Source organism: Haematobia irritans, chromosome 1 (assembly GCF_050003625.1).
Source record: "Haematobia irritans isolate KBUSLIRL chromosome 1, ASM5000362v1, whole genome shotgun sequence".
NCBI classification, from domain to species: Eukaryota; Metazoa; Arthropoda; class Insecta; order Diptera; family Muscidae; genus Haematobia; species Haematobia irritans.
This window is the reverse complement of record NC_134397.1, coordinates 100,261,663-100,280,583: the sequence shown is the minus strand read 5'-3', so window position 1 is coordinate 100,280,583 and position 18,921 is coordinate 100,261,663. Positions and strand designations below refer to the sequence as shown.

Sequence of the window (18,921 nt, the reverse complement as noted above, 5' to 3'; positions counted from 1 at the left end):
TTTTTAAATATATTTTTTAACATATATTCCAGATTCGTTCGGAAGTTCCCGAAAAGGTGTTCAGCATTACATACTATTATATTAAATTTTTACTACGAAATTGTAAAGTGTTTTTTATAAAAGACTTAAAGTCAGAAAAGAAAAATGCTTGATATAAACGAAATGGACTGAGTTCAAATCAAATATTATTTTTTATTGCAAAAATAAAAATTGTGTAACAAATAAAGGGTTTTGTATACAAGTTTAAAATTTCGAAGAAATTCAAAAACTCTTACAAAAGAAGAACGTGAATTCGAGTATATAAAAATATTTTTCCATCGAATCCTAAGGTTAATGATAACCATTCAAAAGCACATTATATTTAAATTCTAAACAGTAATTTTACAACCAACACATAAATTTATTTAGGTGTGAATAATTGTTTGCTAGCATGTAACACCATTAATTTAGAAATACAAATAAATATGAATTTTTATTAACGAATAATTTTGTACTTAATTTAATTCTTAAGGCCGGTATAAATTGGTATTATCGCGTTAAAATAACATGGCCATACCCTTTTACTTTTCTTTAATAATTTCTTTTAAAGAAAATAAACTTATTCAATTGTTGCTTTGGATCTTTCCCCACCATGTTATAATACAATTTACCGGAAAAAGTTGTAATGTTATTCTGGTTTTGCCGCTAAAATGAGAAATAATTTTAGCGGCAAAACTCGAACTCAATGCCCGCTTTTATTTTCGAAAAAATCCGTCAACTCCTCTTGGACTACTCATTAATAAAGAGGAACTAATCTTTGTTTTTATAGATCTTACTGTTTAATTTTTCACTGTTTCGCCCTGTTTTCATTTTACTTTCACAACTCTAAACAGAGTGCACTGAAAATATATTGTCGTGAGGCCAAAGAGTTCATGTCCTTAAAATAAGAATACAACTTTTGCTTAGCTTAGAAGACGCATTTCTCTAATATAAAGTTTTTTCCATGTTCAAAGGTCGATACTTTCAATGAAGTCGTGTTGTCGTTATAATTAAGTGATTTGACTTAAAAATGGGTATCATAACATGAAAGAACAAATTTGTGGACTAAGGTCAACTTGACTTTAATAATTCAAAAAAATTCTTTAAAATTAATGAAACTGTCTTTAAATTTGTTGCATTTTTGCATCTTGACTACAAGGCAAAAATCATTAAAAAATAGGATATGTTTTTCAATACTTTATTTTAAAGACATTTTTTACTTGAAACATAATTTCTACTGGAAGTCTTGTTTTTAACGGACATTTTATAGCATTTGAAAAAAAGCTGAAAAAGCGAAAAATTGAAATGTGTTTCGTAGAGTCAAGTACACAAAACCCCATTTAAAAAAGAATTGTGTCTTAAAAGCATCCTTACTTGTATTCTCCGCTTCTTTGGTTCGGAATCAATACCAAAATTGTTAAAGTGGAGACACAATCTTTGGAACCGGACATGCTTTTTGTTCAGTTTATAGTGCCCTTTCGTTAGTTTTTATGAAGATCCCTTTAATTACCTTTGTTTCAATATTTTGGCTTACTCGTCCTACGTTCCGATTTGTTTTGACGAAACAAAAAAATTGTGCCCATAATGCGAAAATGATAAACAAAACTCATGCTCTTTTTTTCAAATATATTTTATATTGGTTCCGAATGAATTTTCTCTCCGAATACTCATTTTAATATTTTACTTAAGCATATACAATTTTTGGCGAAGTCTTATATCACAACATATATATGTTTACTCATAATATGTAAATTTATACTTGTTTATATTCACACGTAGTATTTTTCCTATATTTAATGAAATTTTCTTTATATATATTTGTAATGCGCCAATTGTTTACCTTCATTATTTTACTTCCAGCATACACTTTGTCTCTCTTTGTAAACACATATATGTTTATGGGCTATTTCTAACTTGATATATGTTTGAATCCAAGCATATTATATTTACAAACATTTTATGTCCCAAACATAATATGTTCTAACATATTAACATATATGTCCCAAACATATTATGCTAGTTTATGAACATTATATGTTTGCACTCAAAAATATTGTGTTTAAAAATTTGAGTTCCAAACATATAATGTTAATACCCAAACATATGAAAAACAGTCTTTTTCGTCCGTGTAGCAAGGCTAGGAACTACCTTACATATTCCAGGGAAACTAGAATCTGTTGGTATGCCTCTGGCTACCTGCAAGCTCTTACTGCGTGAGAAGGCTGTCATGATGGCAAATGTTCGATGGGAGAATTGTAAGGGTTGTAACGACACCAAGCAAATATGGCCCCATTTAAACTTAAACCGCACACTAGATATGCTAGTGTTCTCGAGACGCCAGATATCACTCCTGATATCTGCTATAACGGGTCGCTGCCCAGTGTTGCCAGGTTGGGGGTTCCCCCCAAATTTAGGGGTTTTTACACGTTTAGAGGGATTTTTAGGGGTAACATTTATTTGGGGGTATTTTTGGGGGTAAAAATTTATTTTAGACCCTATAAAGTGGAGCAATTCTCAACAAAATTTGGAACAATTCTGGCATGAATTTTGAAAAAAATGAGGGAAGTCAACCCACGTTCTTAAATACAAGCAAGTAAGCAATGACATTCTGTTTTAAACGCATCTGTTGAAGGGGCATTTTTAGTATTTGATACAATTAAAAACAAATTAAGAAATTGTATTGTAACATTAAATTATTGGTCTCATAAGTTCACAACTACAATTTTGGCGAATAATATATATATTTACTGAACTTTAATTTTTGTTTATTTTTTATTTCTATTATTTATACTTTATAAGCCGTTGTTTTAATTAATTTGATTTGAAAGATTTATACATTGAATTATATTGTTTTGTCTGCTCTTTATATTGATATACATTTTGTATTATTATACCAATAGAAAAATTACTTTCCTCAGGAACGCAATTTTAGACAAATAAATCCGAATTTGTGAAAAGTGGTATAATGATGTTATCTACTGATTTTTATTTACTTCAAAACAAATTTTGTTCTTCAGAAAAAAAAAATTTTCAGTATATATATTTGTGTTAAATCTAATTTAATTTAAAGTGTATCACTGCAGGATTTTTTAACGAAATTTGGGACAACTTTTTGACTTATTAACATTCTTAAATTTTTTGAAAAAGAAGAGGAAGAATCAAAAATCACCTCGCAACACTGTCGCTGCCTGATAGGCGATTTTGCAAAAACTACTGGTGCGAAGTATAATGACTATTGTGTAAGGCGTATGCAATTTTTTAGCGGCATATAGCTTCAGATTTCTGGCGGACCTGGAAAACGTTAACTTAAGCAGTCTGCTAATGTTTTTGGAACAATCTGGTTGGTTCAACAGAAGAAAATAATCGAGAAGGTTCAACGGTTAAAACTAGAAGTGCCCATATGTAATAGGTACTTTTAGTTAATGTGGTATCACAATGGTGAATAGTCTAAGTGAGCCTGAATCTTAATCGGGCTGCCACTTTAACCTAACCTAACCTACAAACTGTATGGTCCTCGGTTCGATTCTCCGTGCAGGCGGAAGGTAAAATTTAAAAAATTTATAAAAGTGAATAATTTCTTTAACATTATTTGTATTACAGAAAAAGGTACCAAGAACTAAAATATTTCGTGGAAGTGAAAATTACGAGTATGTTAGAGAATGAACACAATCGTCTTTGCGAAAAATTCTTCAAGCATATAATATTTTTGGGCTCAAAATGCTTCCAAACATATAATATGTTCACATAAAACAAACATATTAATGTTTCGGCAGTATCCAATAATATATGTGCTTCCTGCAAAATATGTTTGGAACATATGTTAAAGAAGCGATTTTTTTAGGGTGTATGTATATATACATCTAAAAGTTCAGATGGCAATTTTTATTTTAACAACCCTTAGCGAAAAATCGAATTTTTAAATTTTGAAAACCTCAGAAGAAAAAAATTTATAGTGTTTTCGATTTGTAAAAACTGTGTTGCATATTTTGCACCAGTGCAGCCTACCCATAATGTCCACGTTCGATGGACGGGGTGTTACCTATGGCAAGACCAAAAGTGTAACCCATTTTGCACTGTAGCTAGTCTACGGTGCAGATGGTTACACTTTCAAACAGTTGTTGAAGACGCTTTTATTATTGGACCTAAATAATAGGGTTGTTGAAAATACAAAAGAAAGTGTACGACGCGTATATTGTCGTTGCTTTTCACTTTCCTCAACACAGCTAATTAATTTACCAAGAAGAAACACTTCAATTATTTTTTGCCGTTAAAAAAAATTCGATATTAAATATTTTTAAAATAAATGCAAATATGTTTATTTGATAATTTGTGTTAACAACAATCGAAACATTTCCACGAATTTTCTTTTGTTTACAAACCACTTGTTGTTTTTTGGATTTTGTATCAGTTTTGCACATTTTTGATCGTTTCCTAACGAAAACGATGTGATCTTTCCAGGGAGTTTCGGCAACATTGTGGTAACACCATAAAATGTACCAGACAGACGGAAATACAAGAAGATGGAACTGTACTGCGACAGAAGGTGGCAGTCATGGCGAAAATGTCTCTACCCTGCCGTCAATTGAGTAGCTGACTACCAAAAAGACTAATTTTAAGTTCGCTTGTATACGTAGACCAACTTTAAGCTAACTACTATGCAATGCAGGAATTACATTAACAAAGTGTATACAATACTTCGCTAACGGCAACCGATGCCTTCCGATTGTAGACAGCGTCGTTTTTTTGTAAACTCATTAGAAATTACATTAGTAAACAATACCGCATGCTATCGCTTCGTTGAAAAATTGTTTCTTAAAATAGAGAATTACTGAAAAAGTACAAGTGTTTTAATAACAAAATTATTATTGTGTTTGGCTGTTTGAATATTTCTTCCAAAAGAACACGAAGGGTGTTAGCAAACGACATTTGAGAAGGCCTTTTAAAACAGAAAGGGTCCTATATTCCAGAAAACGGTATTGTTATATTTTGAAGTTTCTTATTAAATTGTTATATGAATAAATTTTTGTTTTATGAAAATATACATTTTTGAACCATCTTTTATTGTAGTAAGATAAAAAATATTGATTTTAGGGACAACTTTTAATTAACTAAGTTTTCTTTGACTGAAAACTAACTAACTTTAAATTAACGTATTGGTAACTAATGGCGTTTTCTTTTCTTGTAAAAAATGCACACTTTTTTTGCATTTTGCCCGGAAAATGTACTCTTTAGGTTCTTTTCTAAAAAAACAGGCAAAAGTGCGAAAAGGCTTCGAATTCTGTTGTGAAAATAGCGCCACGCATAGAGGCAAATTACGGGCATTTTCAGCACTGCCAACAAACGAGATTGCTGCGATTGCCCTGTTTCCTTCTTTGAATTCTTTTCTGCCCGCTGAAATGATAGCATTTTTTTACGTTTCTGGTAACATTTTAAAAATGCGCATTCTGTACAGACAAAATGAAGGCAAATCACTTTTTTCAGAAAAGAAAACACCATAACTTAAAGCTAATTGAAAGTAGTGCAGAGTTGGACAATTTACTACTTCATATGGCATCACCATGTTAAAATAGTTAGTTGAATCCATATAAATTTAATCCAAATGTCAACCACTACTATTTACTAGCTAGCTACTATTTAAATAGCTAGCTTTCACTTAGTTTGAAGTTAACTACATGTACGACTGGGACACTTCGCTAACTGCACCCAATGCCTTCAGATTGCAGACATCGTCGTTTTTTGTAAACTCATTAGAAAAACAATACCGCGTGCTAACGCTTCGTTGAAAATTGTTTCTTAAAATAAAGAATTTCTGAAAAAGTATAAAGTGTTTTAATAACTAAAATATATTTAACATTATTGTGTGTGGTTGTTTGAATATTTCTTTCAAAAGAACACGAAGGGTGTTAGCAAACGGCATTTGAGAAGGCTTTTTAAAAAAGAAAGGGTTCTGTACTCCAAAAACTGTTGTTATATTTTGAAGTTAATTTTTATATGTTTGTTTTATTAAAATATACATTTTTAAACCCCCTTTTATTGTAGTAAGCGGAAAAACGAGATTTAAGGAACAATTTTTTATGAACTAAATTTTAGTACTAACTTTAAATTAACGTATTGGTAATTAACTTTAAGCTGATTAAAAGTAGGGCAGAGTTGGGCAATTGACTACTTCCTATGACATCGCCATGTTAAAATAGTTGAATCCATTTGAAATCAATCCAAGTGTCAACCACTACTAATTGAGAAATAGCTAGATTTAAATTGAAGTTCAAGTTAACTACATGTACGACAGGGATTATACAGTTTGTGTCGGCGTCACCCAGTTCAGTTCTCAGTCGGCTTTACGAAACCTAAGGAAAATAGAATTTAGAACTTTGTAGTAACAAATGTTCTTTATAAATGTTTTCATTCTATTAAATTTTTTGGCAGATAATTTGAAATTATAACTTTTTTTTTATTTAAACAAATACATATTTGATGCTTAACTTGTACTACAACTAGTCTCTATTATGAAGAAGTGACTAAACAATAGTTTATTTATTAACATCAGTAGATTTATTGAATTTAAAATATCCTAAGTCTCATATAGTCGAACTAGGACAATTATTGTAAATTTTTCATTGGCATTGAGGCTTTCATATATTAAAGCGAGTTAATAAATCGTGTGGTTTGAAACGGCGCAATCTTCTATGTTGATTGGAAGTTTGGAGTAAATTTCGGGATGCGCGATTAGTATGGTTCTGGAGGCGGATAACATGTTTTTCTGCAAATCTACAGATTTCCTCTTTGATTTAGTTCATTTTTAAGTCTCGGTGGAGGTCACTATTTCGGACATACCATGGAGCGTTGAGCGTTAATAATGAACAGCAAAAGAAATTATATAACAGTTAAATATACATTTTAATTAAAAAAATCACATTATAAATGTATTAAAAAAAAACATATTAACTGATGTTTATGCATAAAATTTATAAATTTCTCTCTTGAAATGAGCGGCATTGCTTAATATTTGTAGATCACGGGGTAAAGAGTTCCAAAGACGAATGGTAAAAATCAAGAATTGTCGTTCTGATATTAAGGTTTTGAAGCGTGGTAAAATTATTCTCTTTCCTCGATTTGACCTGGAAAAACGTAAACGGATGAACAGATATTGCGGTACTTTCGTGTAGATAATCTTGTGAAGCATTGTTAGGCATTTGGCTTTAAGTAGGTTATTGAAGGTTATATTGAATATTTGGTAAGAAAACGCCGATATACTGTCGCGACACACTTGTCTTGCACACTTATAAGAGATGTTTATGATTCCTCTAAAACTAAAAAAAATGGTTCTTATAAATTCAGAATCTGATCTAGTCGTCATAGGTAAAATCTTTACATATATCTGTGGGAATCGTACTGGCTGAACTGATCTGCTTGGGAAAATATCTGTCCTCATACCCACCTGACATTTTCGAAAGAAACTATTATATTTGATTCATGGTGGTGGGTACTTAAGATACTGTATATACTTGTTATACCCACCACCATAGAATGGTGACGGGGGTATAATAAGTTTGTCATTCCGTTTGTAACACATCGAAATATCGATTTCCGACTATATAAAGTATATATATTCTTGATCAGGGAGAAATTCCAAGACGATATAACGATGTCCGTCTGTCCGTCTGTCTGTCTGTCTGTTGTAATCACGAATTTTTTTTTTTTTGAAATTTTGCACAAACTCGTCTTTTGTCTGCAGGCAGGTCAAGTTCGAAGATGGGCTATATCGGTCCAGGTTTTGATATAGTCCCCATATAAACCGACCTCCCGATTTTGGGCTTGGGCTTATAGAAATCAAAGTTTTTATCCAATTTGCCTGAAATTTGAAATCTAGAGGTATTTTATGACCATAAAGAGGTGTGCCAAAAATTGTGAGTATCGGTCCATATTTTGGTATAGCCCCCATATAGACCGATCTCCCGATTTTACTTCTTGGGCTTATAGAAACCGCAGTTTTTATTCAATTTACCTGAAATTGGAAATCTAGAGGTATTGTAGGACCACAAATACGTGTGCCAAAAATTGTGAGTATCGGTCCATGTTTTGGTATGGTCCCCATATAAAACGACCTCCCTATTTGGGGTCTTGGGCTTATAGAAACCGTGGTTTTTATCCAATTTGTCTGAAATTGGAAATCTAGAGGTATTTTAGGACCATAAAGAGGTGTGCCGAAAATGCTGAGTATCGGTCCATATTTTGGTATAGCCCCCATATAGACCGATTTCCCGATTTTAATTCTTGGGCTTCTAAAATCCGAAGTTTTTATCCTATTTGCCTGAAATTGGAAATCTAGAGGTATTTTCGTGTCATAAAGAGGTGTGCCGAAGACGGTGAGTATCGGTCCATATTTTAGTATAGGCCCCATAAGAACGATCTCCCGATTTAACTCCTTGGGTTTCTAGAAACCGTAGTTTTTATCTGATTTGCGAGAAATTGTAAATATTCTGGTATTTAAGGCTCACAAAAACGTGTATCGGATTAAGTTTTTATCGGTCCATTTGGTAATGCCTCCATATAGACCGACTTCACTTCTTGAGGGTGTAGAAGGCGCACTGATCATGAAAATTGCTTGAAACTCAATGTAAAATTTCCAGATTTTACTTCTGCAGATTTAAGATTTCAAATCAAGACGTTATTTTATAATTTTCTTGCACACTTACAAGAGATGTTAATGATTCCTCTAAAACTCAAACAAAAATGGTTCTTATAAATCCAGAATCTGATATTGTCCTCATAGGTGAAATCTTTAAATTTATCTTCGGGAAGTGTCCTCAAGTCCTCAAGCCCTCCTGAAATTTCAAAGGAAACCCTAATATTTGTTTCATGGTGGTGGGTATTTAAGATTCGGCCTGGCCGAACTTAGTGCTGTATATACTTGTTTATTTTCACTTACCTATTATTATAAACTATTTGGAGTAAATTCAGTTATTTGTCTAAAATTTTCCAGTTTTTATTTCTTCCAATTGACCACGAACTTCGTTGCACAAAGATTAGGGTAGTGTTTTGTCAAAGTTTTCTCCTATTGTCTTAAACACCTTTTAAAAGATTTCGTCAACATTTTAGCAAATTGGGAGTAATTCGAAAACAATTTGAAGGTGTATTGAAGATGAGCTGTTTCAAGTCATGTTGAATTTATGTTGAAAAACGCTCATCCTGTGATGGGATGAGCCATTTTATATTTTGTGAAACACCAAGCGCAAATAGCATAGTATAATTTATTTAAATAAAAACGAAAATGAATGCTAAAAACATAGTTATTACTCTTAAAATTGTGAAAGGTATATTGGTGAACAATTTCCGACTTTCCATATGGAATAAAGTGATAATTTTTCAGTAATTTTTCAGACATGCTGCCTCCATTAAGAATAAACACTGATACACGCTGTTGATTAATAACTGAATAGTGTTTTTAAGGTTATTTGGGATGCTGAATCCAAATCTACACTTGGCTTTTTTTATCAGCTCGACTTTTCGAGATATACCATTATGTTCAAAGTTAAGGAACTTCCGCTACATATATTGGAATAACTTGAAAACGGTTAAATTAAAAAAAAATTAAAGTCCCAAACAATATTCTCTTTAAGCCGTACTTACATTGATTTTAAATTTTCCAAGTCGTTTTAGAGATATCGTTCAAGTTTTAATTTAAAATTGTGAACCGTTTTCTAGTTATTCCAATATATGTAGCGGAAGTCCCTTAATTTTGAAAATAACGGAAAATTGGAGCTGATAGAAAAAAAAACCAAGTGCAGATTTAATTCATCGTCCCAAATAACCTTAAAAACAATATTCAGTTCTTAATCAACAGAACCATTGTTCCCTTCTGTTATTTTACAACTATTTTAAAATGCACTTTTTCTAATGGTTTGAAGGGGCTCTCATTGGCGTCGTTCTAAATTTATCTAAAAAGGCACCTAATAATTGAACTCGTGCGATCCTTTTTTTAGTAAATTTGCGTGGTGCAACTTCTCAATAATGACGGCACTTTTGCGACGAGTTTGGATATCATATACGACTGTTTTTGACGTGGTGAGGATTTTCAGAAGTGCCGTCACATTCAATAAATGTTGTTATATTTTTAATTGTTGAAGATTATTCACTTTACCTCTTACCACTTACTAATTTCCATTTTTTTAAAATTTATTTTTCAATTGTTCGATTATTAATGCCTAAAAAACTTCTTCAAAAATTGATCACTAAACTCGTCGCTGGTAAATTTAACGGCGACAAAAAGCGACGATATTGGCGACAAAAAAGCAGCATCAGAACGGTTCCGAATGGAATACCAATTAGTGGCAACAGACTAAAAGCGAGAAAAAACAACGGCGAGGGCGACTTCAGGAATAAGGGTGAATGTGTTATCAATGCTTCTCTAAGTGGTTTCGCCGTTATATCAGACGCCGTTCGGACTCGGTTGTAAGATGGAGGTCCCTTGTGAATGAGCTTAATGTAGAATCGCATTCATTGACAAGAGCGAGAAGTTATTCACCTGTAGTATCACAATGGACTGAATAGTCTGAACCTATACCTAACCTAATCTTCTATATAAGAAAAAATATTTTCAAAAGTTTTAAAATACTAATCATGAAATGTTTATTGACTGATTTAATGGTTCGGATTTTGTTACATTTTTAATTGTGAAAACATTGCATGTGATTATCGTATTTCATGATTATATAGTTTTGTAGATCGTTAAATGAAATGAAATCGAATATAAGTTTTATATTAATAGTTATCATAGTTGTATGTATGTATGTGTCCTAAAATGTCATGTTTTGTATATATTGAACAGATTTGTAGCCTTAATATAATTTCCAATATAATGGCTTAAAGAAATTATTTATACCTATGCTATTAAGAAAAAATATCAGCAAAACTTCAGCAAATTTGATACTTAGTCCTTATATCTATTGATTTAATCAATAGAACATAAGTTCACTGTTTATGAGGCATTAGTGGAAGGTTGTAATTTACTATATTACTCCTCTTCTGTTTCCTCTTCCGCATCACTTTCATTAAATTCTTCATCACCACCACTAATATTTAATGAGAGAGATGGGGCCTCGGCTTCAACTTCTTGCGATTGATCCTCCTGTAGTGGCTCCTCGCATTCTTGGTTAGCAAACTCTATAGAATCGGCAGCCATCTGTTTTTCCTCGGCTTCCTTTTCAAGTGTTACTATTCTATCCAATTCATCCTCAGCAGTTTCCAACCCTTCAGATACGTTTGTTTCTTCAGTGGTTGAAGTGGGTTCCTCAGCTAATGTAGCATCTTGAGCGGCTTCTTCTGCTAATCTGGATTCTTCAGCCAATTTCGCTTCTTCTGCTAGACGTGCTTTTTCTGCCAGTCGTGCTTCTTCAGCGAGCTTTGCTTCTTCTGCTAGTCTGGCTTCTTCTGCTAGACGGACTTCTTCAGCTAATCTTGCCTCTTCTGCGAGTCTAGCTTCTTCTGCGAGTCTAGCTTCTTCTGCGACTCTAGCTTCTTCTGCGACTCTGGCTTCTTCAGCTAATCTAGCTTCTTCTTCTTGTCTTTTTCTCTCCTCTTCAAGAGCCCTGAAATATAATTAATGTACATTACCTATTCTTTTAAGTTTACAGTAAAAGGGTTTCAATACTTTTGTTCTTGAATTTGAGCTAATTTAATAGCTTCCTCTGCTTGTCTTTCGAGTTCGGCTAGTCTTTGTAACTCCTCCTCTTCTTCCCGTTTACGCTTTTGTTCAGCTAAACGAGCTTCTTCTGCTAACTTAGCTTCTTTGGCTTTGCTTTCTGCCAACTTAGCTTCTTTGGCTTTGCTTTCTGCCTCTTTCTTTGCTCGTTTCTCCTCTTCTTCGGCCTTTTGTCTGAAAGAAAACGTGGAATACTCATGTGAGCCAAAATTATCAAATAATTTGGAGGGTAATCGTATAGAGAAAGAAATGAAGATGGAGACGGAAAGAGTTTATGAAAGTAACGAACATGGCACAAGCAGAGAATCAAATGAGAGCGAATGTTTGTTGATCTCCTGGAGATACATTTCTTGTTGTGAATAACTGTTCTTATATGAATGCATTTATTTTAACTATGCGCTTGTTGTATGTATGAGACTCTCCTAAATATTTGAAATGTTTAAGTTTAGACATTATTTAATTTGCAAACGTCTATTTTTTTAACTAAATTTTTCATATATTTTTCAAATTACATTTTCAATGAATATGTTAATGTGTGTTCGTACATTCGCAAGATTTTAAATTAAATTTTCCCGCAGCGGAAATAGGCGTATAACAGGCGTTTTATAATGCCTCCAAACACATACATTAGGCATGTAAAACACATACACGCAAAGAAAAAAACCTTTGGAAAACTTGTACAGAAATAGTTTTTCTTTTGTTATAGTTTTTTGAATTTCTTCGAAATTTTTAAACTTCTAGCACCAAAAGAATTCGTTTGCTACAAAATTTTTATTTTTTCAATAAAAAAAAATATTTTTGAACCAACAACACAGTCCATTTCGTTTATATCAAGCACTGTTCTTTTCTGACTTTAAGTCTTTAATAAGATACATTTTACAGAATATATGTAAATGTAAAAAAAACTTTTTGGTGTTCGCTCGAAGCAGGGATCGAACACAGGTATGCAAGGCGGACGTAGTATTCACTGCTCCACGGTGCCCAACTAAATGTATGTTTCTGTTAAATAAAGTTTGTTTAATCGGCTCGTGGGCGCTGCAAGCTATGCTATATAAATATAACTTATATGGATAATTGTCCATTGATGGCAATAACAGTTACATAGCTCAGTGGATAGTGTGTTGGCTTACAAATTGCATGTTCGATTCTCCGTCCAGGCGAAAGATAAAATTAAAGAAAAATTAAATAAAAATTAAATTAAAAATTTCTTCTACATTGTTTGTATTACAGAAAAAGGTGCTAAAAACTAAAAAACCTCGTGGAAGCGAGAAAGAATTGAGGACAAATGCAATTAGCCAGAAAAGATTGTTTTTTGAGTTAGTCTTTATGAAATTGTTTTTACATCCTGGAAAAGAATAAACGTTTATCACAAAAAGTATGTACTATATGGAGGTTTTAGCATTAACATATTATAAAAGGCGATGGATGAGTGAGTAGAACACAGGACTAGCAAGATTAAATGACTGCATTTGCAGGAGGTTTTCCATGCCTGTCCAATGGGGCATTATGATAGCGCTCTTTTTGCAGTATATTTTTCCGCCCTATTATGAGAAGCGTAAATGGAGTCCTCCTCCCCAATGACACGCCGTATAAATCTGAAAGCGAGTACGTACACGCAAAAAAATAATTCTTTACTCCCAAACGAAATTTTAGACAAACAAAAAAAATATTTTTGTTGTGTTGTAAGCCAGAACGTTCTTCTTGAATTTGTACATTTAATTGATCCAAAAGGTTGCAATAGTACTCTGAATTTATTGTTTTACCCTTTTGCAGATAGTCAATCAATAAAATACATTTGAAATCCCAAAAAACCGTTGCCACACAGAAAAAAAGTGTCTCGTAAATTTAAGAAGATTTTTACAACAATTTATTACAACAATTTTCCAGAATTTTAGTTCATTTTTCGTACCTTCAACGAAACGAAAGGCATTTTCGTCAAAAATGGTAGATAACATTTCATGAAGTTTTTGCAAATTTTAAGTTAAACGTTTCATCGTTCATAAACTGGTGTTCCTTTACGAATATTATTCTTAGAGTAAATTGTCAGCAGATGCGATGAACTAATGCATAGTACAGAGATCTTTATCGGCATAGTGGTATGTGATTAATGTAAAGATGATGTTACTTGAGTTTTGTTTGAGTGAGAGTAATGCATTAATGACAAATTGTAGCGAGGGCTGGGTATGTTGTGTATACATGAGCGTGGGGTTGTTTTTATTTTTGTTCATTTAGTGGTTCGTGTGTGTGTTTGGTGCTTGTTTATTAAACCTTTTAAATGAAAGTTATTAATATTTTATCGGTAGTTTAGAAAAAAGTTATTAAGAATATTTAGGAAAATATGTTGAAATTGAAAGTGTATTGAAATTTTTATTATTCAATGTAAAAAATTAATATGCAATTCCAGTTGAATTTGGAAAATTTTTGTTATATCTCGGCGTATAGTTTAGTCATAAATTGGTAAGTATTTTTTTAATATGGCTTTCTTTTAAAAATAATATTTTTATGTATATTATTATTTGTTAATTAATTTTTTTTGGATACCAGTTTAATGTTTTTCTTTGTTGTAAAAGCAATATTTAATTTCAGAGCAATTCGAACAAATTTAAAAAATAGAGAATTGGTAAGTTTTCTTTTACAAATTGGATTTCTTTCAACTAGAAAATTTACATTTTTATCATCAAAATTACAGGTTTTTAATACCTTATTTTAGTATTTCTTTAATCATTTTTTTTTGGAAATGAATGTAATATTTTTAATGTAAAAAACAAATATTTAATTTCAGAATAACCCCTTAAAAATTTGGAAAATTTTTTAGTACTCTTTTGCTTGTAATTTAATTGTGAATTGCACCCAGAAAAAAGTGACCCCTTCTTTAAGTTAAAATGAACTCATTGTGAAGAAAGTTGAACTTCGTATAGCGCCAAAGACATTTTTATTTGTTTGAACGATGTGATTTTCGTAGAAATTAGTTAACATTTTCCTATATTTATATACCACTATACTACAGAATGAAAAAATTTAACTAATTTGAATTCATATATGGAATGATTTTATTGAAATTTTTTCATTCATTTCGACAAATCTTACACATTTGTGGTAAAACTTTTACTTCATAATTAGAACTGCTTACCTTCGCTTTTATATACAATTTTATTTATTTCTATAAGCAATTTTATCTTCAATAAAAGACATGTTTTATTAATATATTGAATATATTTATTAAGAATCAACAGCATCGAATCTCTTTGAAATATTAGTTTATTATTCCACTATTCCCAATTTCCGTGTGATATTATTAACTGTAAAACGCACTTTTTCTTCTTCTTGTACTTTTCACTTTTAATAAGTTGCTGCCTAACGATTTTGTCCTCCTTTTACAATTTCAATACCTACAAATATAAAAAATCATAAAACATTTTTGTTGCAAAAGGTTAGCGTCACTGAATATTACCTGATAATTGAAGATTCCAAAATGAAGACAAATGAAAGGGTTGTTATTCTGCTGGTGTTTTCTTTCTTTATACATTTTCACGAACATTGATAGATTTATTTAAAAAAACGAAAATTTTTCTCACTAATTTAAAATAACAAATATTTTATATATTTTATTTGTTATTTATTATATTATTTTACCATATTATTTTTTAACAATCTCTCCGTATACCAAAACAACGCGATTCCAACTAAAAAAACAACCGACGCGCAAATATATTATCATTTTATAAGAAATTTTACTAATTTTGAGGAAACTTGGTTTTAGTTCGGTTTTTGTTTATTTTTACGAATGCTTTGTTATCGGTGAATAAAATTTTCTTTTTCAGTAGTAAATTCTTATACCCAGCGAAGAAAATAGTATGAGTAAAATTCCATGCCTTATTCTAGTTAATGAACTATTCCTAACTGCTTACAGTTTAGGATTTTTTTACTGAAACGAGTAAATTTTATTATTTTTCACAAAAATTTACCTTAATGGAAATAAAATGGATAAACTATATTGATGAAATTTTTTTCCTTTAGTTTCGAAGGCATTTTTTTCTGGGTGTGGCAAGGATTCTTTGACTTTCTTTTAACCCTGGACAGTTATCCTTATTTTTTTGTACATTAACGTCATCCTTCGTCATTTTGAGACGCTATAATTTTCATCGTGAGCGAAACTTGAATTTATTTTCTTATTCAATTTGGTTTTTATTATCGGGTTTCCCAAAAAATAAGCAAGTAAACCAAAATAATACTGCCTTTTTAACTTGGTAGGGGTATATATGGTGTTGTAAAAATGAACTAAAATACAATGTTATAGATTAACTAAAATTTAAGAGAATTATAAACTAGACAAGTTGAAAAAAATCTTAAGGGCTAAATCATGGTCAATATTACTACAGTTTAGTTCATTTTGCAATGGAAAAGGGTTCACTGTTTTTTTCAGTGCACAACCTTACCAGCCGATTGAATGGTTTTTGCTTTCTTTGAGGCACTTCCTGCAGCTTCAGTCCATTGTTTGGATTGTTCTTTTGTCTCTGGAGTATAGTGGTGGATCCATGTCTCATCAACAGTTATGAAACGACGCTTAAAATCCATTTTATTTCGCTTAAAACGATCCAAACAAGCTTGAGAAATGTTCATTCTTATGCGTTTTTGATCGACTGTTAACAAATGCGGCACCCGTCTTGCAGAAAGCTTTTTCATCTGTACACGCAAAAAAATAATTCTTTCTTCCCAAACGAAATTTTAGACAAACAAAGTTCGTTTTTCATTTGCTTTTCGCTGTAAGGAAGTGTATTTGGAAGAAAAGTATATACTTTTTGTGATAAACGTTTATTCTTTTCCAGGATGTAAAAACAATTTCATAAAGACAAACTCAAAAAAAACATTGTTTTCTTGCTAATTGCATTTTCTCTCACATCTTTCTCACATCTACAAGGTTTTTTAGTTCTTAACACCTTTTCCTGTAATACCAACAATGTAGAAGAAATTATACGATCTTATAAATTTTTAATTTTTTTTTACCTTTCGCCTGGACGGAGAATCGAACCGCGGACCATGCACTTTGTAAGCCAACACACTAACCACTGAGCTATGTACCTGTTATGGTCGTCAATAGATAAATATCCATATAAGTTATATTTATATAGCATAGCTTGCGGCGCCCACGAACCGAATAAACAAAGTCTATTTAACAGAAACAAACATTTAGTTTGGCACCGTGGAGCAGTGGTTGCTACGTCCGACTTGCATGCCAAGGGTCGTGGGTTCGATCCCTGCTTCGACCAAAGTTTTTTTTTGTTTTTTTTTTTACATATATTCCAGATATGTTCGGAAGATTCCGAAAAAATGTTCAACATTACATTGTAGTATATTAAATTTTGAACTGTAAAATGTGTCTTATTAAAGACCTAAAGTCAGAAAAGAACAGTGTTTGATATAAACGAAATGGACTGTGTTTTTGTTTCAAAAATAACTTTTTTTATTGAAAAAATAAAAATTTTGTAACAAACGAATTATTTTGGTGATAAAAGTTTAAAATTTTCGAAGCAATTCAAAAAACTCTAACAAAAGAAAAACGTTTTCGGTACACGTTTTCCAAACGTTTTTTTTTTGTGTGTAGTTCTTCATGCAAAATTAAATGGACTCGATCGTTTGAGATGCCCATGATATTAGCAATTTCACGCACTTTTATTCGTCCATCATTTAATACCATATCATGCACTTTGGCTACAATTTCTGTTGTTGTTGCTGTTTTTGGACGTCCACTACGTGGTTCATCTTCAATGCTTGTACGACCATGTTTAAATTCAACAACCCAATTTTTTTACTGTTGCATTTAAAAAAGCACTTTCACCTATCACATTCACCATATCATTATGAATTTCTTGTCCCGATAAATCTTTTTTATGTAAATATTTAATGACAGCACGCATTTCTAATTTTTCCATTGTACGAAAAAATTGCGGATGCGTCTTTTTTAACATCTGTGTCTATATGAAGGAGTTGCCAGATTGAAACAAAATTTAACATGTGTTCATAACAGAGATGGAAGTTTCCAAAACACTTAACTTTTTTCTGTTTATACTACGCTTTTTGTGCTAGGTTAAGAAGTTTCCGAACTGCCCTCGTACTTTAGTGGGTACAATCAATATTGACATACAGGGTATTAGAAAATGATTAATCTTACCAAGAAGTAAACTTCGGATGTGGGCTTGAACTTCGGATGTATCAAGGAGTGGTCGTATGAAATTGGTAAGTACTAGAAAGTTGTTCATAATTTTATAAACTATATTTCTTCCTTCGATTGATGGGTAAAATTTTCAATACTCGTAGTTCAAGAGCTGTAGTTAAAAAAAAAGTAGTTAAAATCGGTGATAAAAGTAGTGATTTATTCGACATTTTTGTGGTTTTGATCATGAAGATGAATTTTTTCCTACTAAATATATTCAGCACTTTTGTTGGCCGAGTCAAGAGCTACAACTTTGTTGAAGACTGCAAATTCAAAGCAATTTTCGAGCTATGGCCATGAGAAAATTGCAAAAAAGTGCTCAAAATCGAATTTGGCCAAAAAACTTCAGGGGCTCATAAATAACGAACTGCAACCAATCTAGCAAGATCCAGAAATTAATTTTATTCATTCATCGAGTACTTTAGGCTGGGATAAGTGATTTTCGTTTGTAGTCAAAAAGTTGAATTTTGCCTCACAGTGTTATTTAAAATACTAAACCCTCTTTCGTAATAAGCAGAACTTATAGATATTGAAAATACAAACTCTTACCAATTTGAATAAATTTGGACAATTTTCCCTATCACGAAAAAAGTGCCCATATTTTAACACTTTATTTTTCTACATTTGCATAAATGCCACGTAAGACACAGTTGTCGGGATAATGTCCATAATTGTGTACAGGCGTGGAAATTCCAAAGATGGCAGCGAGAATTTCTATATCAAACATTGTTGTTATACCCTTCACCACTACTGTGGTACAGGGTACAGTAAGTTTATGCATCTGTATGTAACGCCAAGAAGGAATAGTCAGAGACCCTCGTTTAGTATACCGATGGTCTTAGAATTGAATTCTGAGTCGATTTAGCTATGTCAGTCTGTCTGTCTGTTCATGTATTTTTGTGTGCAAAGTACTGGTCGCGGTTCGATCATACCCAAATTTGGCATAGGGCCTTTTTTCGGGACAAAGACAATCGCTATTGTTTTTGGAAAA

General features: G+C 31.9%; 1 protein-coding gene across 1 annotated transcript in view; it reads right to left on the bottom strand.

Moving 5' to 3' along the window:
• Positions 1-10,622: 10,622 nt before the first annotated feature.
• The window catches only part of LOC142229345 (uncharacterized), a 182,981-nt gene continuing 174,682 nt past the window's right edge, over positions 10,623-18,921 (bottom strand). Inside the window, exons 11-12 of the mRNA XM_075299900.1 lie at positions 11,669-11,893; positions 10,623-11,606 (exon numbers count right to left, since the gene is read on the bottom strand). Of these exons, the coding sequence (XP_075156015.1) occupies positions 11,033-11,606; positions 11,669-11,893 (799 nt within the window). The 3' untranslated portion in view covers positions 10,623-11,032. The remainder of the gene's footprint in view (positions 11,607-11,668; positions 11,894-18,921) is intronic.